Source organism: Opisthorchis viverrini, assembly GCF_000715545.1.
Source record: "Opisthorchis viverrini unplaced genomic scaffold opera_v5_69, whole genome shotgun sequence".
Lineage (NCBI taxonomy): Eukaryota > Metazoa > Platyhelminthes > Trematoda > Opisthorchiida > Opisthorchiidae > Opisthorchis > Opisthorchis viverrini.
In genome coordinates, this window is record NW_008751725.1 from 914157 (window position 1) to 939395 (window position 25239).

The 25239-nt window shown below is 43.7% G+C and overlaps 2 protein-coding genes across 2 annotated transcripts; one reads left to right on the top strand and one right to left on the bottom strand.

The window, feature by feature from the left end:
• Positions 1–3576: 3576 nt before the first annotated feature.
• On the top strand, positions 3577–17465 carry T265_13467 (hypothetical protein; the record flags this gene model as incomplete). Its single annotated transcript, XM_009169016.1, is given in 4 exon segments — positions 3577–3685; positions 10629–10758; positions 17299–17356; positions 17361–17465. Coding segments are annotated over 4 exon segments (402 nt in total).
• Positions 17466–18371: 906 nt separating this feature from the next.
• Positions 18372–24592, bottom strand: T265_13468 (hypothetical protein; the record flags this gene model as incomplete). Its single annotated transcript, XM_009169017.1, has 5 exons — positions 18372–18557; positions 21815–22015; positions 22267–22356; positions 24252–24344; positions 24440–24592. Coding segments are annotated over 5 exons (723 nt in total), but the record flags the coding sequence as incomplete, so codon positions are not given.
• Positions 24593–25239: the final 647 nt, after the last annotated feature.

The window sequence follows — 25239 nt, forward strand, 5'->3', positions numbered from 1 at the left end:
GAGCTTTGGAAAATTTGCACACCATCACTTTCCGTCCTGTTTTCTCTCTCTCCACCTCTCTCTGTCGGGCCTAGTCTGTCGGTCAGGAGGCACAACAACAGCTATAGTACTGAAGATTTCTCAGTCTTCGCAGTGAGTCTGTGTGGTATAATTTGGATCCCCCAAGCAACAGCAAGACTATACAGACCCAGTAATGATCACCAGTGTGTGTCTGAACCGTCAGTATGTACCGCATGCTTTGCTTGTGTACTCCCGTGTCTGCTTGATGCTTGAGAGACATCGTATACAGGGAATTTGCAAGATAGATTCGGTTTGATTGATTTACGCTGGTGATCCGCACTGGGCGAAACCCTGAACATACAATGAGTCACTGATACTGGACTTCTTTGCTTGCGGGACTGAAGATGCATCGATCTGTTCGTCGGAAGCATAGTGCCTAGGTGGCAACGCAAGGAGCCCCATGGATGCTTCGCTGAGCCCAGAGTTTCCCCCCAGTGAGGAACGTTGCGATAGGCCAGTGCAAAGGCTTATACTAATGCTTCTGCTGTCCGTTCCCCCTTCGGCTTGACCAATACTTGGTTAAATGTCTAGAAAAACTATTCCGTCTTACCATTAGACTGCGGATCGTAATAAGGTAAACACATACGAGTAATGTCATTTCGGCAGTAAAAATATGCTGAAAAGTTGTAGAAGTGAACTGTGTCCGAATAGCGCAGACTAATTTTTCTGGACAAGGAAATTGATAAGAAGCAGATATCGGATAATGGATACTCTGGTACCACTAGATGGGAAATTGGCCGGGAGAAACACCAGACTACTTAGAAGACTCATCAACAGCAGTCAGCTTACCGATACCATAAACGGAGCCGCGAACCCAAAATGCTACCCTGATATTGGGTGCTGTTGACTCGGTCAGGGTTCAGTTAGTACATGCACACAATGAACAAAAAATGACGTCGACAAATACACTCATTTGCATATCAATTTGGTTTTCACGAAGGACTCAAATGAATCTCTGCTTTACGATAGTCCTCAATTGAATACGCTGCACAAAGACCGCTTCGTGTTTCGGTTGGTACGATATCACAATAGATTCTCATAAAGGAAACTACTCATGAGTTCGAAAGTTTTCAACCTCCAGTGTACATAACTACGTGCAAGTGCTTTCATCTGACAAATTTTTGGGTGTTTGGTTTGGAACTGCCTTAGTCATTTTGAACAGAGGGAAACCAGTTCAGTTACTCTATTTGAAAACGTTAAACACGAATCTCGGCGTTGAAAGAGTTTTTGTAAATAGCAGACTACGATTTTTGTACATACGTGATGGTTTCTGATAACAAGGGATCAAGGATCCACGGCTCCCTTAGTAGCAGAGTAAGTTATTGGGAGAGCGCAAGTTTCTTTTACAAACTGATGCCCTATTTCGTCTTCGAAAGTGATAGAAAAGACCGCAGTGTTTTCTTCAGGTGAACTATGCAATTTCGTTAGCTGGTGAAAAAAACCAGCCTATCCACAACTGGACGGATGACAATATTGGATGTCGAGATCTTGACCAACCATTGTGATTGCCAAGCCTTATAGACGACTGGATCTGTTTCGGAAGCAAAATATCGCTAACATATTTCGAACGTAGATTGAAGGATTTGGATGACGTCCATGAGCCATCTTATGAAACGATTTTCTCAGGAAATACATGGGAAATGGCAGCACCAACACCGCTATTCGATGAGTCTGCTGCAACAACAGTTGGTAAGGAGATGGTATGAAGTTAATAACTATTTGACAGAAAAAAGACATTTTTGTCACCCATCTGACAAACACCACGGCGCGTCTAGTCAACAGCATGATAGACGGTGTACGCGCAGTGTTTGTGGTAAATAACTGCTGTACCCGTTCCGCTGCCTTAGTGTCAGAAAAAGACTCATCAACAAGGAACACAACAGATTTATTGCGAACAGGCGAGTGCAAAAGTCACAAAGGGCATTGCAGTATTTAAAGCGCACTATGACCTTGAATCCAGGCTGTCCGATCGGCGTTGGGTGAACGCCCATCGTCGTGGGCTGTCCTTCTACGAAATATCTGAACAGTCATAATCATCGGCCGTTCTTCTGTTGCATGCCTGAGCACTTCTCGTCGTCGACCGTTGCTCAGTTGATTGACTGTTTGAGCATCTAATCGGCAACTGGCTTTTCTGGCCCAGTTGCTTGACGGCTCCCCTACTGCGCTGTCCGATCGCGTTGGGTCAACACTCATCATCGTCAGTCGTTGCTTCAATGACATGCCTGAACACTCATCATCGTCAGCTCTTGATGAACTGATTAAGTACTTAAGCTTTTAGCGGATAGTTGAATTTTCCTATTCAGACGTTTGACGGCGTCCCTACAGCGATTTTGATGGGGTTTGGGGATCTCAGTAGGTTTTGGACATTCTGGAATTAATTTCAGAAGACCGACCATCCTGCAGTGCAGGTAAAAATGTACTATAGTGTTTAACTGGTCGTAAAAACGAACGAAGTGTACTTGCACTAAATGACATCACAGTCTGGATGACCACCGTCCTAATCAAAATAGAAACCGGAATATCGACAAATACACTCATTTGCGAAGCTGGTCGTGGGCCGTCAGAGAGTCTTGAGCAAACTTGTGAGCAGTTTCCTTTATGAAAATATACATCGAAACCCAGAAATGAAACAAAACAGTTAGAGAATATCCTAGGTGAGCGATTCATGGTTGTCTCTCTTGAAAGCCATACAGATACATTTCTTCACTCTGGGATGAAAAACATAGTTGGTGATGTACCAAAGGGTAACGGCAAATCTATTTTGCAGTTCACGATCCAGGTTCTATGACAATAACACTAAGTATGTTAGTGAGCTTGGTGTCCATAGCCTGATAGCCACAATTTTTTGAATAATTGTATTCTGTTGTACTGGTGCATCCCATGATTTGTGTTGGTTGTTTCAAGTCTCTTGCGACACTTTTAATCGTAGGTCATCTAATTTCGCAAAGAAGTTACCCCCGTTGAACATTGTGAACAGGTCCTCGAAGGCAGATAAGGAGTAGTGATGGATATCTAGGGGCGCGTTCAAAACTGTTGGGTAATGCGCGTACAATTGGATTTTACCAACAACAGCAAATGAGCAGCCTAAGTTGAGTAGCCAACAGGAGTGATTATTACGGCTTGTTCAAGCCGTTCATGCTTCCGAACAACAGAAGAATTGCTTACATAGGGAACTGTTCTTTTGGGTCGGAGAACTGACCGTGTTTGGTTTGACGTAGCTTCCGTGAAACATCCAGGCGTCTAGTCCAAAACACATTGGTAATCATGTATTTACTGTAAAGATGAGTGATTGTAGCCGGAGATGCATCACTGACTGAAATGAGTCCACCGAAGACGCAATATAGTGGAACGTCTATGGTGCTAGGTTTTTCTACCCAGTCCAACCCGAGAAAGCATGAACTACAATCAGAAGAATAGTGCGTCCCAGAATAAAAGTGAGGTTGCCGTATTCAGCAGAGTAACTGACTTAACCAAGAAAGCTAAGTAAGCCACCTGAAGTACTTTTAACCACACGCAATGAAGGGATTACGCGAGGATTACCCAAAGAATATCACATACCGTGGGAAACCAAGACGAGGTCTGGAGCATTGTATAGTTACCTACTTGCTATTCCTACAGAACTCAGGTAACCAGTGACCTGTTAAAATGACTCAATGCACATATGGTCGTGAAAGCAAGCAATGATTTACTGCGTGACCAAGTCTGTTGCGTTTGATACGACGGTGGCATTTGGAGAACACCGGAGGAAGTACAAAACTTCGTGGTGCCAGCGCTGTGATAACGCTTCGCCGAACTGTAAGTCTTTTTCAACTTGCGTTGGTTTTGAGACCATTTTTGCACATGTCGTGATTATGGATTATGACTGCGATCCTTCAGGTTAAGCAGTCGCTGATGCTCACTGGTGATTTGATGACGAACCATGTTTGAACCTGACCCATCTTGTTAAGAAGGCGTGTACGAATACCCATGTTATTTGGTGAGTGCATGCCACAGATAAATACCAAACACTTGAAATTATGTTCTAGCAAAGAAGGAGATTCGAAACGCTCCTACTCACGATTCACAATCCTTGAGTGTATAAAAACAGCATATTTTTATATCAATTTGAAGCACCGAGCAAGGATACCTCAGCTAACATTTACTGCATTGTGTGGACAGTTTCTTCGAAAGAACATTTGTGTGGTGATTTCGGCAGAAGGAAATCCCAGGTGATTAAGGCGTAGCCGATTTTTCCAACCATGCTTCCGGGCTGAAAATTTGATGTCGAGTAAACCATCGTATCGATGAAACCAATAATTGAATGCTACATTAGCTGACGAGTCGAAACTAAACTCTACGATCCTGCGGCAGGTCGCATCCGGTCAGGATGTATTGACAGTATTATGAGACCGTGGTGCTATCACGACAGAGAGACTGTCAGGCAAAAACTGCATTGGTGTCAATTGCGGTTTAGAGCCGTTCGGCTTCAGATCATCCATCCCCAGCAGCGTCATCCCTTGGTAAAGACTACCTTCCAGAAGTGTGCAAGTTTTGTTGGTATCTCCCTGAGAAGAATAGAGGCTTCATCCGGTGAAGAATCTACACCATCTGGTTAAATCAACAGTTGACATTTTACCCAAGCCAAGGTCAGTTTCGTCACTTCCAAATACCCTAAAAGAAAAGCGCTTGGCAAAAAACTGGCATTTTCGAAGCTGACACTTACTGATGACGGATGTAGCGTGAAATGTGATTTAATTTAAGATGTTGCGAGCGCACCTTTAGACATCCTTAGGTGACGGAATTTGATGGTGTTTTAAACGCTTTTTGAGTGACATATGCGGGTTGATTCCAGAGCTTGGAATCCAGTGTAATTGAACGTTATTTTTGCTGCACCAGCGTTAGTAATGTGAACGTTCATGGTGATAATCTCTGAATTCTTTCGTTTGAGAAACTGATCACATTGACAGCTCAATCACTCTGAAGATTTGCCTCACGCTGTGGTTTAGTTAGTGCTTTTGTTGAGTGACCGCCTTTGAGTGAGGGTACCCTAACTTTTGTCAAGGGGTTAAGATCCATATACAGTAAGAATGATGCTCACGAGGAGTTTGTCATATTACAAATCTTACAAGAGAGGGTAGCAATATTGATGTCTTCGTTTCCGTGTTTCGGTGCACTGTTATCAATGGTGCATGGTTTAGTACTTCCTCGTACGGTCGATAAATGACGTTCATATCAAGAGGAGACCAGTGTATATCAGGAAATTCAGACCGCAGAAAGCCATCCCAGAATGCCCAAAACCTACTGAAACCGCCAGAGCTTGCCGAGATCTCGGTAGAGAAGCTGTCAGGCATCCAGGCCAGAAAAGGCAGCTGCTGATCATACACTCAAACAGTCAATCAATTCAGCAACGCCCGACGTTGATGAGTGTTCATTCAACGCAGATCGGACAGCCTTGATCGGGGGCAAAAGTGCGCTCCATACATCGAAAGACCCATTGGAACTTTTGGTCTCTCACTTGCCGTATTTAAAGCGTTGTGTTCCTTGTTGGCGTGCATTCTCCCGTAAGTAAGGCACTGGAGCAGGGAAATCAGTTAGTTATAAAAGTCTACCAAGACTGCGTGGACCGTCACTAGAAAAGACTACTGTATATCGTGAATCCATCAACCAGGAACGGTCAACCGAATCCTCTGACGTGCCCAATTATTATCCTAAAGTGTGTATCATCTCTATTGTTTGTTTTCACCTGTGGTTCCCGAGTTTTTTTGGCTTCGGGCACCGATTTCAGGGGAAGACCAAAGACCAATTCCTCAATTAGCACGAAATGGGTCAAAGTAAGTTTTGAATCCCTCAAACAAAACAAGAACCGAAAAATGCACTAATTTTCAAATCAACTTGGCTTTTACGAGACACTCAACCGAATCTCTCGTTTATGCTATTGCACCTTGTGAGTAGTTTCTTTTATGAAAATATACTGCGATATCTCGAATATCGTGCCAACTGAATCCTGAGGTGGCCTGTGTGCAGTACATTTAGTTGTAGAAAATCACAAACGAGAGATTCAGTAGAGTCTGTCGTGAAAACTAACTTGATTTGCAAATGAGTGTATTTCTCGAAAACAGTCCAATTTGGATTCAAGTAAAACGTAAGGTTGACGGAAACTCGGGAACTGCGCCTACCTGATGAGCCCCAGGGAGGGTGAAACAGGTCGTGGCTGTCAATGAGTTTTCAGCAACCTTGTGAGTAGTTTCCTCTAATGAAAGCAAGAACCGGTTTCACAATTACTGTTGAAAAAGCTTAGCCTTTCACTCAAGCCTTAGAACCAATTTCGGGATGATTTTTCAGTTTGAGAACCATTGGTTTACAAGTCCAAAACTATTCGGTTCCGTTCCACCGTATGACCAATCGGGACAGCCATCCTACAGTCTACACTTGCCCTCTTGTACTTCCTTGCTCGCCTTCCTATGTTTGCCGGTAGCAAGTCTGTCTTTTCGGTTATTCGATTCAATGGTGAATCAGCAAAATGGCGTTAGCGTTTTTAAACCAGAGACAGGTCTTGAGTTGAATCAGCTTCTCATCGAATATCTGATCGGATTGGACTAACATTCTAGCAAAGTTATCCTATTCTTTTCAGTGTGGAACTCACCATGCGGTAAACGACTGAGTTCACCTGAGTGGATTCCTTTGTAACTCCACAAACTAAACTTGCCTTCCTGAACAGAACAGATACTTCGCAGTTTAGCTATTTCGCATTGAACCTGTCAGTACCTTAGAAGGTGCTAATTTGGAAAGTATATAAAAGAACACCGACAGACTACTGAAGGCCTGTGGTTACAACCCCCATCTCAGTGACCATTCTTTTCAAGTAGCAAAAGACCATCTTATGGCTTTCTCGGCATATATATATATATATATATATATTCAGTTCATAGGTTCAGCAAACTGTCCCGTGATTTTCCTGCTCCCCTAAGACAAATACATATATATCAAGTGCTTTAGGATCACAGTCGGTTTACAGTGAGGGCCCACGTTTACAGTTCGACTGTGACAACTTTTAGGCGGCTCATTCTTTTGCGCTTGTTCATTCACAGTATGACCTGACTCGAACAACCCCTGCTGTGAGCCACTGAACGTCAAATTTACGTTTTCCAAACCATTGGTTTCACTTTATTCAATGGCACACGTATCCAGAAAGATACGCACATTCAAACATCGGTTGGAGCGCGCAATAAAGTGGGGCACTGCGGAGTGCATGCGCACCTCGGCATGCTTCACCACTGTGCTGGTTCCAATGTTTTGTTGACTTTTCAATAAATCAGTCCACCACCACCATCATCAGCAGCAGCACGACTACCTCCACAACACCAATTCGACACATTGACTTTTCAACCCCCCGTCGATCCATGCCACAAAATTGACAAGTTTCAGACACATGCAAGTGTATGTGTTTTGACGAGCGGGCCTACTTACCTGTCTTCACTAATGACTGGCAGCTACAACGCTACCAACTAGTCTATTACTATTACTACTACTACTACTGCGACTACTCTGAAAGCTATTCAAGTACCATGGCTAGTGGCTGACGTACTTCGTCCTGTCCATATGTTCTGAATTTTGTGTGTTGTGTCTTGGTGAATGTGAGCAAGTAGCGCGTTCTGTGGAACAATCAATCAATCACCACACATAACCTAACTAGCCATCACTATCACCGTCATGGACAACACGTCCATCAAACATTTTCTTGTCTGACTGATTGACTGAAGTGAAGAGATGCAGAGCTGAATATTGGTGGCGAGTTGAAATTGTACTACGGATCGACTGCATTTGTTGAGTAGTGTGAGGGGCGTGAGATTGGCTTATCCAGCCCTCAAGCATTTGTGCGCTACTTATTGGTCAGACATGTGATGTTGAGTTGAAAAGGCAAGAAACGACAAATCATTATGGCCCGGAAGTCTCCGGATGTCAGTCTGTTCGCTACTGGCCACGATCTTTGGTCTTCATCTAACCGTTTGCGACTCATGTTATGCAGATCCCTCCCTGTCCGATGAGGAGCTGGTTTCTAGACACCTTCAAAAAGAATCAGGCGGAATTTAGTTGGGCGCAGAGCGGGCTACCTCTATTACAGTCAAGAAAAAAGAATCAGGTTCAAAGCATCAATAGATAGTCACCACACTGAAGGGCAAAAACACTCATGTATATACCTCTTTGGTTTTGTTGAGTGATCCACCTGGAACCCAGCTGAATCTCTCGTTTATGATGGTATTCTCAGATGAATGTACTGCGCCAGGCCACCCCATGTTTCACTTGGTATTCGACATTCGAGATATTACAGTATATGTTGTAGACACAACACACTACTCATGAGGTTGCTGCGAGCTTTTCAGCAACCCGCGAGTGGTTTCGTCATTCTTGGAGCTCCATTCGAAACGAACTGGTTCAATCGAAATCGATCAGTTCAGTTTTTCAGTATTGCTTAAATTCATATTGATGAGGCCATAGCGTGTGTTTTCTCGGAGTGCGATATGAGCTGAAAGTAGCTACTGTAGAATGGAGACGACAAATATTATCAAAGAACTCAGGACAGAATTGCTTTTTAAGAAAATGCATACTTAGCTCATCCGTTAAGACAGTGTTCTACAAGCTTTAAGTTTCATTTTATAGTCAGTAAGTGAGTCGGAACGTATCAGAGCTGTAAGATCCACGTGGCGCGTTACCCGGAGTTCGTTTGCGTGGAAAGTATGCATAGGTTAGATCATAACTACGTATAGGATGAGAGAACGCAGTTTTTCAGAAATTCATCAGGTAAATTAAAACGGGTTTTGTGTCCACGAAGCACTCTGAGGTTTCTGATTTTGTAGACCCTGAGTTAGTGCCACATCTCGTGCCAAACTATGGCCTTCTAGGTCGGACCATGTGATAGAAAAGAAACAAAACAGATGGGCGTAATTATGTGACCTTCAGATCCGAAAACCTCATAAAATGAAATCAAATCAATATATTGGACAGGTGCATCATCATTAGGCTCGACTCCTATTTCCACTCAAAACTATCGAATCATAAAATTGACCATCTGTGTTAGTGTGTGATGAAAAAAATCAGAAATGCAAGGCATCTGCTTATTCTCGCAGTCACTGAGTCTTTCTTGTGTTGTGCTATTTCTCTTCCAAATATGTTACAAAATAAGGGCCCTGGTTAACGACTGGTAGTCCCTCCAGTACATACCATTGATATGTCGCGAACCCGGACAACTACATGTCCCTAAACGGCCGATCTGAACCAGAGGCTCAGCCAAAATGCTCATTTTCAAGTTAAAACCACTGTTCTGTTCGTAATCCCCAGCCTTTCCATACGAGCAGCTGTCTACCTCGTTCGATGGTGCTTCAGTAAGTCGCCAAGTATCACGATGATCTCCATCTTCGTTAGGGCTGCGCTCGGCCCCAGTACACTTAACCACCAGTCAAAAAAGCATGTCTCTTGTATTCTAAAAGAAGTACCTATCAGTAGTATACATTGCCTCATCCGTATCGCTTTTAAACCTCAGAAGAAATAGACTCCAATTCATATCATATTGTTTATAACATGGAAACAGAAATAACAGTGCGCTAAATTGAATGGTCGCTGAACCGATTTGCATGATTATCATTGCGAATGCATCTAGCAGTTGATTAGGCTTAAATCTTAAACAGTGGCTTCCCTCAAAAGGAAGGCAGTTGAAAATAACTTTTCGAGGAACTGATTTGTCTACTTTTTGAGATACTTTCAATCAGGAGGATAGAAGCATGATCGTTTCAGAGCAAATTATACGGTACTTTGTATGCATGTGATAGCTAAATAAGGATATTTCAACTGATCGTACTCCTCCAGGACATGCTAGTAATTTCCGAGAATGCAGACCAAAATGGGTAAGAGAATCGTCTGACTCGGTGTTTTGGTGTAATACATACCGGTTGTTAATGTTAGGCCTCCACAAAATAATCCTTGGTTGCACCTGGAAGGACGTCAGAGACCCAGAAATTAATCAACTCACCCGTATTTCTGAATTTTCTGACGCATACCCCAAACATCTCCAGACACTTACTTGTTTCACCTTATTCATGGTTGGCTACTGAAACAGGATGAGTGGGCGTCGCAGCTGCCCCGTACCGTTGTTGCCCACGAACAACGGTCACAGGTTGGGTCTGCCAAGAGTTATATCCATTTCCGATTCCAACAACGGAGTCCACATGTTACGTTGTGGCTGATGCCCCCCAATTTTGAATTAACGATGCCAATTCCGGAGCTAACTTGTCCTTCAGGATATCTTGAAGAGCCCATCGAAGGGTCCAGCGCATTTACAAAGTTTTCCCCGCGGGTTTTTAAGCCTTGTGACAGTACCAGGGAAGTCGTTGCTCCTCCAGCAACTGCCCGAAACATGAGATAGGCAATCAGCGTTCTATACCAACCAAATTCGTACATTTTATCCGGCAACGGGGTGTTCAGATACTACTGAAAAATCTCGAGTCTATGAATGTCTTCTGCTCTAAGCAGCCACCTTTCACGACCATCACTAAGAAATGGGCGGTTTGCGCCTTTCATATGCAAACTTCTGTAAGTAAACTGCATTCAACAAATACGCTCATTTGCAAATCTGGTTTTCGCGGGAGACTCAACTGAATCTCTCGTTTATGATATTCTTCATCTGAATATGCTGCACAAAGACCGCTTCATGTTTCAGTTGGTACGGTAATCGTGATATCGCAGCATATTTTCATACGGAAAACTACTCACAAAGTTGCTGAAAACTCTTCGACAACCATTTTGCCCTTCTTGGATCTCGTCAGGTAGGCGCAGTCCCCGAGTTTCCGTCAATCTTATCTACTTGAACCAAAGTTGGACTGATTCATAAATACACTCGTTTGCAAATCAGAAACCCATCGTGGGCTGTCGAAGAGTAGTTCCCTGTGTGAACTGAATTCCCTACTGCATAGGGTCTTTCTAAATAGCATAAAGACCTATCCCATAGTATCCACGCTAAGGTCAATTTCTTCTTTAACGTGTCCGTTAGGTAGAATGGGAGAAACCGCGGCGATGAGTTTAATCCGTTGATTTATACTTGTTTAGTGAATAATTTTGTCTTACTCCTGTTGGTCACCAGTCCGATGAGTCCTTCACGGGGGTTTAGGTAGTCAAGAAAATCTTGCATATCTTTTTTTAATTCGTAGAAGATCTTAGCCCCGCAGTTCACTACTTTCAACTTAGATTGATGCCGGAGTGTATCGTATCACTCACTCGAGCACACAGTTGAATAAAACAAATTGTAGACTCAGAAGTCTCTTCACGATAAACTTGGACCAGAGAGTTCGGCGCCTTGGTGAGGCTAATCAGGTTGCCTGGTACACCACCAACACACAGGACAGTCCACAATGTCTCACGGCATAGGGGATCAAATGTAGCTCAAAGATCTCTGAAGTAGGTAATGGTTGGCTCTAATAGAAGTCACCGTAGGGTGAATATCCGGTCAGTAAGGCTCTTCGCGGGACGGGAACCACCTTGACTGTGTGGTCCCCAGGTGTGTCCTACCTTGGAGAACCATTTGCAGATCACAGACATGAACGTCTTAGCCGCAGTATCTGGGAGACTGATTCCCCGATAATTTTTTCACACTGTTTAGTCATCTATCACCGGGATTGGGAGAAAAACCGAGATGTCCCGTTCCCCCAAAATGGAACCGACTACGTGTACAGATGTGGATAGGTTGTTGTGGGGGAAAGGAGCAATACTTGTGCAACTCAGGGAGACTGCCATCGGGTCCTAAGACTTTCCCATTCTTTCATTTTTTTGTGCAAAACTGGTTGCAAGTGTTGGTTTTTACCAAAGGCAGCACAATGCAAGGGGGAGAACTCTGCAAGGTTATCGTTGCAGCCATAAACAATCAGAATGAAGTACGATCGTCCTAACATACCTAGTAGTTTGGCTCCGAAGATTTCGGAAGTCAGGAGCCTTAGTCCTGTTTGAAGAAGCGCGGAACTTTGGTTTTTGGGTCTTTCTGTGGCGTAACCAACGCAGTCTACTATGAGGATGTGATTTGATCCTTCCGCGGTAACCGCTTCCCATCTTGATGTGACCCTCCTTGACACAATGCACTATTTATTAGACTGTTGAAAACCCTTGAACAGTCTACTACCGATTTTTCCCTTCTTGGGGCTCATCAGGTAGACGTAACATCCAAGTTTCCATCAAGCTTACATTTGTGATAACTTAAACAAGGGTTCAGCCAAGTATCATGTTAGCATCAACTTAATTAACAATTGAATGTATTTATTTACCCTGTTTGCAAATCCCTAGCACACTCGCTGCAGGCAGTCTACATGGACCTGTAATTTCGAAGCGGAATTCGATCCGTCTTTATTTTCACTCTAACTGACCATCAAGACCAATGTGAACGATTTTCAAAATTGTTGCATGACAGTATTAGGGAGGGACAGGATATACCGCAGTATGCAGGGCTTATTGCATTTCTTCAGGTCTGTAAACGTCTTTGACAATTAGGCACTCCACAAAGTTGAGATGAATGCGCGGATAGCTACAGCATTTACGAACAGTTTAGGCCTAGGTCCCGGATGGACCGATTGCAAATTGGTCGGTTAATCGAGAACCAAAATCGGTAGCTTAGCTCAACAGATGAAGCGTTTGAAACCCGACTGCTTGACATCCTGCTGTGCGCCCGTAAACAAACTTTAAGCCTCCACTAGCCATCCATGAGGGAATCTAAAGAGTGGTCAGCTGTCATTAACAATTTGATACCACCTGTTTCGGCATTAACTGCTTTTCATAATGGAACCAGCTGTTCCCCATTACCTGCGATGACGTGACCTTCTAGTGGTAATGTAGTTGGGTAACCAGGATGTCTGACCTGTCCAGACCGGTCTTTGCTCCTCTGTGTAAACCTGTTACCCTATTGGGTCCAGGCATGCGGTTATCTTGGGTTAACCGAGGAGCGCACTTCTCTGACAACTCACAATGAGAGCAAGTTTTCTACTTCTTTGGTGGACAAGCTGAAAATCACTGAGACAAGCGTAGGACTTTACTCACAAGGCATCGTCACCTTGGAGAAGGTTGCTATTTGGAGGCAAGCTCACGTAATGCTTATCAAAATAAAGTCTCAAAGTCGCGTGAACCGAACAGTACATCATATCAGATATCGAACGACGGAAAGTGGTACTTCGTCAAACAAAATAACCTCCTTCATAAGCTGATTGGCTTCCCGGAATTCATAAGCTTCCTATTATTTGAATTACTCCTGTTTCCAGTGGTTGCACCACGGAATTCTCACGCTTAAATGCTTGAGTCCTTGACATTATTGCCATCTAACTTGACCGGTTTTGGATGAATACCCGTCACTCTCAACCTATTTGGATGGCGAAAGCCAAAAATTACCGCATAGGATATCATGTGCAAATAAAGTGCTTTTCTTCCTGGATGACCATCTTGTTCTCAACATGGAAGCACCTCTCTCGGGAGGCAATCTTTTCCTCACAGTTAACCGAAATTTGAAATGGAGTCATTTTGTCCTTTTCTCGCAGGAACACTCTCTTTGGAAGCATTTTCAGATAACTAAAGTGCTGTTGCTCTAAATATTTACGAAACCTGAACGCACATGATAGTCTGAAGGCGGTGACTACCATCCGGAGAGGAAGCAGATATTACCAGCGTGATGTACCTTCCTTGGTTGATGGTATGTTGTCGTGTACATACTCTTTCTTTGGTTTCGACTTTTGGGATATATCACCTAAGGTCTCTCTACTTCGGCATGTAAGAACAACGGATTAACCGCATGGTGCAAAGCTCTGGAATGCAATACCAGCTTCGCAAAGACCGGTCTGCTAGGTCTTCAACTACATCTTCAACGAATTAGTGTTGGATCTGCGCACGTCCTATTCAGACATCCGATAAACACGGAACCCTGGACCTTATGACCGAAATACTGTCGTGCCCACTACGTAAAAATAAATTCAAACAGGAGTTCTTTGAACGACACGACTGACGAGGAGCGGCAGTAAGGAAATTTCCGTCTAAACGTAAACCACGGGTTAGCCTTATTCAGAAGAAGCTGCTGCTGCCTAACTCAACGATTGACAGTACCTATCAACTGAACTTTCTGTTGCCATATAGCTACCTCGTCTTGAGACGACGGGATCATGCCTCAGCTAGCTAAAATGTTTTCGATTCCTCTATCCTGTAAACAAACATCTTACGTTCTTGGTGCTGTGAACCAGTGGGAGAGACCAAATCAGGACATGAGGGAGTGTGATGCCAACCAGTGCTCATTATACCCAAAAAGTGTCCTGTTAGTTGACGTCAACCTTAGCATAATATACCACCTGCTTTGAACTAATCACGAAGAATACAGAAATAAATGGAATGACGGGAGAGTATGTGATTGTATCCTGAAAAGCCTACCATAGTATGAATTAGGAAATGTCTATTTGGCTTTATTCAGGCAACCTGCTTTTATGGAGAACTTCGATAGTAGATACGGGGAATCTTTTAGTCATAGGACGGCATCCATGTGAAAACCCACAGAACATTGAAGGTTTAACTCAAGAGTTCACTTTTTCTGTGCAAGCTCGTTGCACGGTAACGGAGGGCCTCGCCGTTTTGGTTACTCGTCAGGCTGATTCTGTCGGGAAGTGATAATTTACGATTGCGCAGATAAACAGATAGTTTTTATACATGCGTGACGGTGCGCCTTGTAAGTGGACGAGTCGCAAGATTGTTGACCGTATTGACACCTATGATTTACTTTGGTGATTAGACGTGTTGTGTTTGTGATTGCGTTTGTGTGTGCATCACATGTAACCGCCGTTCGCGGGAATAGCTCTTTCACCGGCTCAACAGGAGCACCAACAACAGCAGCCCACTTCAAACTGAGTGTCAGATTACTAGCACACAATCAAAACAGCGGAAAATGGACCACGCTGAATTTGCCCACCATGTTATAGCAGAGTGTGGAACTGATGTGCCATCATAGGGAGCAGGAAGGACTAAATCGTGCTAGCGTGCCGACCTGAATTGCATTAACCTGATGCGTGTTTGTGTGAGTACACGAATGTGTGTGTATGTGTGTATAGCTGTCCAAGACACCTCCATCAAGGAGGTGCGAACGCGTCAAGAGATCACACTGAAGACGGAAACTTGATGGTCAAGTGGACACTTGTGGGTGACACGGAAAACTACGTCGGCCGATTCAGCACGCAATTGACGAATTTCCTTGCCGGTTGTCACAGTTGTCGGTCTCGCACCTACTTCAGAAAGATAAGTTTGTTGCATGGACAAGACCGCACAATCCATAGCGAACATAACGTGTGATTATCCACTTCATGCAGCCCCGCCCTGTTTCAGATGTGATGCCCGCCAGAGTGCGTACAATTCCAAAGTGAGAGAAGCGTCCAAACCCATAGGAAAGTTGAGTTGAAGCTAGCTTACTGCCCAGTGGTCGGACTGTTTATGATTGCAACTTGCATTTAATTGGAACTAACACCAAATACACTTTGCAAATCACGGGTTATTCATTTAGCTTGAATCAATGTACTTGGTGTAAAGTGCACGAAATCGCACACGTAAATTTTTCGGTAGGAGGGATTCCCACCTCTCGTGTTCATTGCAGTCTTCAGGTGTTTTTCAGTCTGTTCTAGTTTCCTTAATTCAGGTAATTTGTGGAACGAAGGTTACAGTGTTCTGGGCTCTTAACTAAGCATCGGTCGCATAGGTGAATAAGGGAAAACTAAAAGAAACAAGATCAAGGAGATCCAGTTACAATGTCAACTACTGTTCCTACGGATGACCATTCAAAACACAAACAATAATAAAATGGACACTATTTGATTAAGTTACGTTATGTTCCGAAGCTGAGCGATGGTTAGTTACCCTGACCGATATGGCTGTATCAGGCAACCAATGGCATCGCACTTAAGCCGTAGCTTTCAGTCCTTGCCATTTCGCGCAAACAGAACCAGTCGACATCAACGAATTGATTGAGACATCGTCCTTAACTTTTGACCCTCGTTCCTCATTCCCCTTATCACGGATGAACGAAACTGTAGCAGCTGGAAACACTGCACCACAGTGTAATGCACAGCTTGTGAGCTGAAAAACCAAAATGAACCGATAGTATGATTTCTTCCGAGTTACCGGACAAATAACCTGGAAACATCTGTACTGGAAGTAGGAGATGATAAGGGAGTGAGTGTATATCCGCGTTTGAAAAAAAACGCACCATGCAAACCGAAGGTCTCAAGTAGCCAGTAGTATATTTTAAGCAGGTCAACCCATTACTAGGTGTCTAGTGTGTGGTGACTGTTACTCAGGCCTATTCTGACAATTCACTTGACACAGGGGTCATTCCATTGTTGGATAGACGTCTGTCACTGGCTTTCTCATTATAAGATTTGTTTTCCTAAAAGTTAGGATGTGGAGTGTAATATACTGAAACGAAACTAGATTATGTCTATATGTTCCAATAGGAAAATTTAAATTTATTGCGAATTACTGCGTCTAATCCATGGATATGTTTTTAGCCAGTCTTTTTTCAACAAAGAACACAAACTTGAAGTAGTCGTTGTGAGATAAAAGTCTTGCTTACAAACTGCGCATCCACACTGCCTTGCTCTTAGAGTTCTTACGTTCACAGTGATCCAGCTAGTTTTGCCACAGCTATGCTCTTCACAGACTTCTAACATGATACTGTTGGGTCATGTCAACAAAAGTACAAATGGATATTACATCTTTGAAGGGGACGCTTTTTACAGAGGTGCAAGATGATGTCTGAATGTTTAGGACATTCACTGATGTCTGATGCTGTCAACACAACTGCATTCGTGGGCACTCCAATTGACTTCTGTTCTATGAATTTCAGTTAAATTTCATTTCAATGGTTTATGTGCCTGGAAATTTAATTACTTGTCACTAGAATAACGTTGTACTAAGGAACACGCTTTTTCTTCAACTTCATCCACTCAGATCTTGTGTTCCAGTGAGAGGAGAACTGGACATACATTGCAGTTCGATCCCTGTACTGTAGGGAAAACTAGTCAGTTACCTAAATCCAGATGGATGAAGAGTATACAATTAGGATAACATGCTTCCGGTGCCATGTATCGGAGCTTAGAATCTACCGGGAAAAGTGGCATTGGCTCTAGAACAGAAGAAGTCATTCATAAACTTTCACAACACGAGCACTAAGGTGCAAAATCAGCTGACCTCTTAAACAACACTACTCATAAGGTTGCTGAAAGTTCTTTCACAGCCCACGACCGATTTCGTCCTTCTTGGATTGTATCAGGTAGGCACAGTCCTCGCGTTTTCGCCAATCCTATGTTCTACCTGAGGCCCAATTGGACAGATCTCAACAAGTAATCCCGTCTGTTTACGAATTGGATTGTGATAGGTGACTCAATTGAATCCAGCTGAATCTCTCCTTTAAGATGGTAAGCTTCTGCTGAATGTGCTGCACGAAAACCTCCGAACCAGGCAGAATGGTACTGGCAGTTGAATGTTGTTGAGACTTAAACATGAGCTGTCACCTCAGGGTGAAGAGTGCTACGGGCTGTTCCCGGCTCCATGATAAGTGTTGCGTGGCCATTGAAATCAACCTTAGCTCGTTCTCCGTTTGCCCCTGTACAAACCCTTCTTATGTGGTGGCCATCCATGTGAAAATATCAAGCTTGTGAATTGCTCGATTGTCAGTGACACTGCCAAAGTTGACAGCATCGTGGAACAGGGCGGTCTTCCGGTGGTAATTTTTATTACAAACAGTGGAAATCACACTTTGATCTGCTACCTCATTCGTGAACATTGAGCAGGTGAAGGATAGTAGGAGCCGGTGATTTCCAACAGAAAATTTCAACTCCCGGCATGTCGGAAACATGGGAAGATGGTTAATGCAAACGCGAGAGAAGCTGGCATAATTAAATGGAAATGGGCTATTGACGATTTATTTGATGTTTTTTTCTACGGAAGACAAGAACCACAAGTTGCCATTGTCTTATTTGGAGTTTCCCTTATATTTCATTAGAAAGCAGTTTTCAATGAAAAAAGGTCCTTATCGGAAGACAAATCGGTAGACAAATCGTCTAGTGTAAAGCTGACTGACGTCCCGCAAGAGACCTGCATTCGTTTGCCCAACTACCTTATCCTACAACAAAGTTATCAAAGTAGCACTGCATTGGATTTTTCACGAACGGATTGTGCAGTGAACCCAAACAATCCCGACTTTCACTAGTTTGACCAGTGCCAGGCAATGAATTCACGTCGAACACCAACACCCCAGAATTCGTTGTTTACCTGTGGTCACTCTCCTAAGGAGCCACTGAATCCGAGTATGTCTGAACACTTAGATCAGGGAAAAATCGTTCAGCTGTAACATGCCATGCCACCCAGAGGAAGGAGGAGGGCAGGGCTACTGGCAGGCTACCCAAGCCTAGACAGGGACCATGCCACCCAGAGGAAGGAGGAGGGCTGGGATACTGGCAGGCTACCCAAGCCTAGACAGGGGAAGTCGAGAGGTGGAGGTCGGGTTCGAACCACGGACCTTCCGGTCAGTAAATTCGCGCTCTAACCACTTGCGCCATCACACCCCTTCGGATTAGGGAAACTGGTACTCGAAGGAACGCCAATAAAGACTGAATTTCTCGAGACAAAAGTGATGTGACCTACAATCTTATTATAACGATCCGTTCATTTTATCAATAAAAGCAGTTACTCACATTTTCTGTGAACAGCCTTCACTGGACAAGTAAGTCCGTGTATCTTGGTGCACTTATCAGAATACTAATCTGGCTACCTGATATCGGCCATTTTCCGTTCAAGTCTTACATGGATTTTCCAGTAGATTTTAATGAACTTCCCGATGAGCTCTACCTCACCAGCATTTTTGAACGGGGAACTTCAGTTTAAAGGATAAACCATCTTCTGCTGTTCGAGTACACAAAGACCAGAGTTAAGGAAGTCTGAACTTCAATCTGATAAAAACGGAGTTGCCAACTTCAATATTTATAATCATCGAGTTTCAGAGTGTTCAGAGTGAATTTGAGGCCTACTCAATTTCATCATCCTATTTTAATGCACCTGTAGGAATCATAACATATATCGACATAAATCTGAGAATACCTCCGTTAAAATCTTTCGGCCCGAGATTTCTGGCAACAGCCCGCACCAACAAATGGTACAAATCGAGACAACTATAGTTTGCATCGAAACGTCTCTAATTCTCTGTTCTAGGATTAAACACATCATCCGTGCTGCACAACCAGTACGAAATACCACAAAATATCCACCCGTATTTGTCAATCAGTCAGACACAATGTAAGCAAAACCGACGTGTTATTTTCACAGTGTGATTGCGCAGACGGTCAGGTTTGACTCCCAGGTAAGAAGTCAGCACGCATCAACACACACAAAAGTCAACGTCGCCTTGTTGACACAACAAAAAAATCATTATAATTATGAAATATAATTATCGTCGTTGGTAATGTTGCACACTGACTGAGTGCACAGAGAAGCCGGTGTGGTGGGTAGATCAAGGTAACCGGTATAGTAGATTATAGACTAGCGCACAATACTGCACCCATCACAACTACCGACTGGAACCATCAATTGTCGATTGACTGGCAGGGTAGATGACAGTCTAGGCAACAGAAACGATCAGCTTAGGGAACGAGTTGTTGAAACGAAGGGGTTGGTCTCTCTATAGTTCACCTTTAGATTTGTGTGTGCAGAGGTCTCCCAGTATGTGTGTGCGTGTGGTCGTGCACAGGACATCTACGGATAAGGGTGATTGCGAAAGCACAGAGGGGGTGAGCTGGTCTTTTGGCTGGTAACAGTCAAGGCACGCAACGGTGTTGGTGGTACCAGTGCTGGCATGAGGGTGGTTGTCTTGACTAGTTTGTAGCCGAACCTGCCATATGTGAGCTCCAGTTCGAAGACAGTCAGTCAGGTCGACCACAAGCAAAACAGATGTGTGCCGCCTTCGTCGTCGTGGTCGTCATAGACTTCGTCCTCCTCTCCTCCTCCTCGTCGTCTTGAAGGTGCTGTGTTCAAAAGTGCGATCGATGAGAGCTGAACACAAAGAGAGCCGTTTTTTCTCAATTCGACATTCACAAAACGATTTTAAACCATTAGACTAGCAAGTGACCTGGCTCGAGGAGACAAAAGCCAAGAATGAACATGCGAACAGACTAGTGGACAAACGAACGCATGATGGTTGATCATGATTGCAAGTGAAGGTTTGTCCTTCAATTCGTAACGCCTGCCATAATTGGTGATACGGAATCCAACGAATTTCTAACGACATTCTGTGTAACTTTGGTCTGTACGATGGGAGGGGGGAGAAAAGATCAACAGCATGGTGACCACGTGGCTACATTTGTTAACAGCTATCTCGTCCAGAAATTCACTTCGTATGAAAAACAACAGAATTCTGAATTTCCAAAAGTCCCCTTCACCTGAGCTATCAGGCAAAAATGGTTAAACTGAAACGACCTATGTCTAGCAAGCAGTTCAGGTGATTATTTACCACTGATCATTGGTTAACCATCTTCCAAAGTGCAGACATTCACTAGTAGATTGTATTTTGGCTCTCCGTATAAGGGAAAAATGCTTGAAATAATAGAGAAGTTTCCGATCCCTGCAAGAGTATTAATGACCACGTGCAGGGATAATCCGAATGTGACGCTGTCATCCTACTCAACGCCAATCACACTGCTGGGATTACTAGAAACCCATCTCAGATTACTATCGTTTGGGGAGAAGTGTAAAACAGATTAATGCATCTAACTGTAAGTGAGAAACTAAGATAGGAACAAAGAAGTGATCACTGACATTAGTAACATCACTATTGTCGTCATCGTCGCAATAAGACTTGGAGAGTGGCCCCGTTACAACTTTCCTTCTGATTTGTCAGTATAATTGCCGCATGGTGACGACTTTTTCTATCCAGTTCTGTACATCCGCTGCCTAGTATAGAATGTATGGGTTATCTGTGTCTAGTTACTGAAAACTTGATTGGGGACTTCCAACCGTTTTCGTGAAAAAAACTGTTCATCAAAACTTGTTTATGGCTGAATGCGACCAGAAAATCTAAAGGCACGAGTAACCCAAGATATATAGACCGTTTTGGAAAATACCCGACAAATAGACGTAAAATTCGGCCGCTTACGAAAAGACCACAACGTGATGCATTGACGGATGCGGTATATGCATTTCAGATAACGAAATAATCGTTTCCGCAGTATTTGGGACGAATCTGCTCACGCTCCACCCAAGTGAGGATAATTCTGCGAGGCTTTTCTTTGTCAAAATCGCATCGAAAGTTGTACCGGGAGCCAGGAAGGTGTGTGATCAATCAAGACCACAATCCACAAGACTTAGTCAGTCCATCCGTTTGTTTATGATTATTCCTCACTTTTCTTCCTAACTACATTTTAGCTTCAAGTCTTTGCACGAAATCTGCAAAGATTGAACTTCCGTTGTCTGATATCCGAAAGCTGCATTCCCTGTAAGTACTACTAAGAGGATGTTTTTAAAACCGCTAGGATGCAGTTATCAGGTCTATTCAGAATATGAATCTGTGCAAAGAAGTCACAAATTGGAGGAAGGTGCATATTCCTGGAATATGATGGATATGGATTACTGTTTTTTTTATAAAAAAAATTTGCAATTCATTGTTTCTGTCTGTTGGAAATACATCCTGGCCTATGTCAATTGGATCACAATGATAAATGTGCACCTTGCTTTTTCTTACCTTGTCCATCCCAACTGTAGCCTTCTGCAGTTCATCCTTTTGACTGACTGGGCAGAATTCCGGTGAACCTGGTAGCCACAGAGCTGATAAGACATTCAACTGACAGTCCAGTTGACAGCGCGCGTCGGCAGTGTTCACTGTAGCGCGCAAGTCAAAATTCGCCATGGCCACCGTAGCACTAGCCCGCGGGGTAGGGCAGAGCTGTCAAGGTAAGCCAAAAATTCAGCCGACACAACCGCATTGGTGACAGTCGAACCGACAGATGTCAGCTTGATGGCTTGACGACCATCTGTCAAGTGATAGAATGTCAATCTTGGCTTCACGTCAAATGAGTTTACATGTCAGTCAACCCACCGAAGAGGTGAGAAAGGAGGCGTGCGGGGCAAGCGTGAATAGACACAATGCGATTTAATAGCAGGCTGCGGCCAAAGTAGTCAAGCAAAATTACTCACCTGCAAATCGGAGTTTATATTCTGTCGCGTGCGTTTCAGCTGTGAACAAACTTGACTTCTTGCCAGGTCAGCAAAAAGATCAGAAAATCTCTGGGTATAGAAACATTTATGATAAATATTTGTCCAAAGACTGTTTTGATCAAAATTTGAGTGAAACAGTTCTGAAAAGATGTCTTCGAGTGTGTGAGACAATTTGGAGATAAAAGGAAAGTAAAGCTTGAAGAGTTTCGTGATGTAAGCTGGAATGCGCTGGAACGCGTCAAGTTACCATTGAGACATATAGACTCTGGCTCCCTGGCTCCCTCTTTCGCAACATTAAATAAATCATCATGCAATACACCGACCTCCTGATAACTTGTTTTGCGGAGAAGAAGGCTGAGACTTGTCTCATCATTTGTCTTCTTAAAGGAGATCAGTACGATCATTTTTTTTCACGTAAGCGTCTAATTTAAGAGTCACTACCTCACGGTTATAGGTTGTCAATCTTTCCAACTTATTCTCATTGAAACTAGCGTACAAAGATCGTAAGCATGAGATGTGATACCATTTTCCTGAAAAAATAAAACAGGCACATCATCACGATCGCAACTGGCTCTCAAGAGGGCTGGTGTAACTCCGTAATTCTGGAGTAGTATGTCCTAAAGGGCTGCAGTATCGGGATGGGGATGAAGTTATCTTGACCTTCGTATTCACTATCCATCAACTGCCGAGCGAATGCTTTAAGAAAGCTAATGGACCATGGGCGGAGAGTGCAGATTATTTCGGATTCCCTGGTGCATATTGACCTGTCTTCAGACGGAACCCGTCTTAACAGTGAAGTAACGGATGTCCCCCGGAGGCGAATACACACCCAAACACCTGACACCTTGTCTCTTGTCCCAAATTTTTGGGACCACGTCAATGCAAACTCCCCTATGCGATCACAGCTACAGTAGATTTGGATGGATGGGGTTACAAGGAGTAGAGAGGCGGAAATAAGATGAGGACATATAGTAGGAGTTTCGAATACTCGGACTGCGGATGCCTCGGATGTTCACCGAGTTCGTCCATCTACAAGCTACGAAGCGGTCGGGGAAAATCCGTTGGCTTAAGTGCGATTTTTGTAAATAAGTGAAGCTTGTGCGACCCAACAACTTGACATTCCCACAGTGCGCTGGTAGACAGGCATGGAGGCATAACCAATCATGCGTAAATCTCGAGAACGATAAGCTGTCGTTATCAATTGATGTTACCTGCTACAGCATTGGACATCACTCAAAATGGGATCAGCTGCCAGTCACTAGTTGCGGTCGTGTGGAAGATGAAATTCGCATCACACACGATCTCGCCTTGCTCGAAATTAAGGAATTTCTTATGGCAACAGGGCTTGAAGATCAAATAAGAGGGTCCACAAATTCTGCAATCATGTTAGTTTAACATTTGTTCATCTGGGCTGGGGAGTGTAGCTACTTGTAGTAAAAATCCCGATCCGGTTGTTCTGGCAGACAAAGTTAAGTTCTTCCAGGTGATTGGTAGAGTCATTTCACTTGTGGATCTACCGAATCGGCTGAAAGTCAACACAACAGAAGTTTTAAACTCCAACATAGATGAACACATCAGAACACAAGTGTAAGAATGGTTATCACTGTCATTCTGTTGATGAGATAAGTTATTGCCCACTTTCAGCTTCTCGATCTATTTCTCACAGCTCCAATTGAAGTGAATCTCGAGGTCTTTGTTTGCTGATGGAAATGATCGCCGATAGGAGTAAGCTATCTGGGACACTGGTGAATAGCATTTGTTGACGTGCTATCAATGGTATTATCACCATTAAAAAACACTTTTTACAGCAGTAATGTAAGCGGAATTCCCGCGACTGACACTGCATAATATTTGTGAACCTAACTTTCATCCAGACAAAGCACAACGAGGAAACATTGTCCAAGGTTAGACAACAGACTACTTGATTACCTACAGAAAGACCGAGTTTTCATTCTACCACATACATAGGTCCTCGGACACAGATAGTAGAAGGTTGAATCATTTCGAATCCTAGCGTGGGTCGCTGAACTGCGAGGTAATTTTATCACGTGTCGCACCTATACACCCGGCGATTAGTCACTTCGAATCATCGCAATAGATGAAAACAATCGTTCAGCGGTAACACCCTTTCAATGTCTAGCTGTCATGCTACCCGAAGGAAGCATGAGGGCTGGGATACTGCCAGGTTAAACAAGCCCAGACAGGGGAAGTCGAGAGGCGGAGGTCGGGTTCGAACCACGGACTTTCTAAACAGTAAATTCGCGCTCCAACTACTTGAGCCATCTTGCCCCTCGCAGTAAATTAACTGGTATTTAATGGGATTCCAACAAACCTTTTATTCATGTCAACCAGTAGTCATTCGTTATTTCCTATGGATATGCACCCATCCAGCTAGTGTTTATGCTGAGTGTAAATGCAACACTTATCGGATACATTCCGTCACGAGGAAAGGAGGGCCAGTTTGCTCCCGCTTAATAACGCCACACCACAATCTATCGAGTTCTTATTGCACAGTGTAAAAGCTGTTGCGTTGGACACAAAGCTTTGTTTCCAATCCTCTAACTACGAAAGAACTTGCGGTGGGGTGAATATATGTCATGTCGCCACAGACTGACAGTGAACTTGGTTACTTCCGGAAAATGTGACTATTCATGGTGGTTCTTTTCTCGGGCAAACTTTGTTCGCGTCTGTTTCGGTAATGTATATCCTTCAGATGAGTGCTTCTTTCAAAATGCATGTCGTCGCCTCACGGTATCGTATGGTCTTCACCACCTATACTGTCACCCGTGTGCGGCTGCAGCTGCTACTAATACTACTGTGGTAGCTGGAATGTAGCAGCTTAAAACGTCAGTTTGTCATGATCAACTTGGGTTGCTAGGATTCGCAGTATTTGGCCACAAAACCGCCAGACTACAAAGAAGTGCCAATGATGAACGGTCAGTGGTGTCCAGC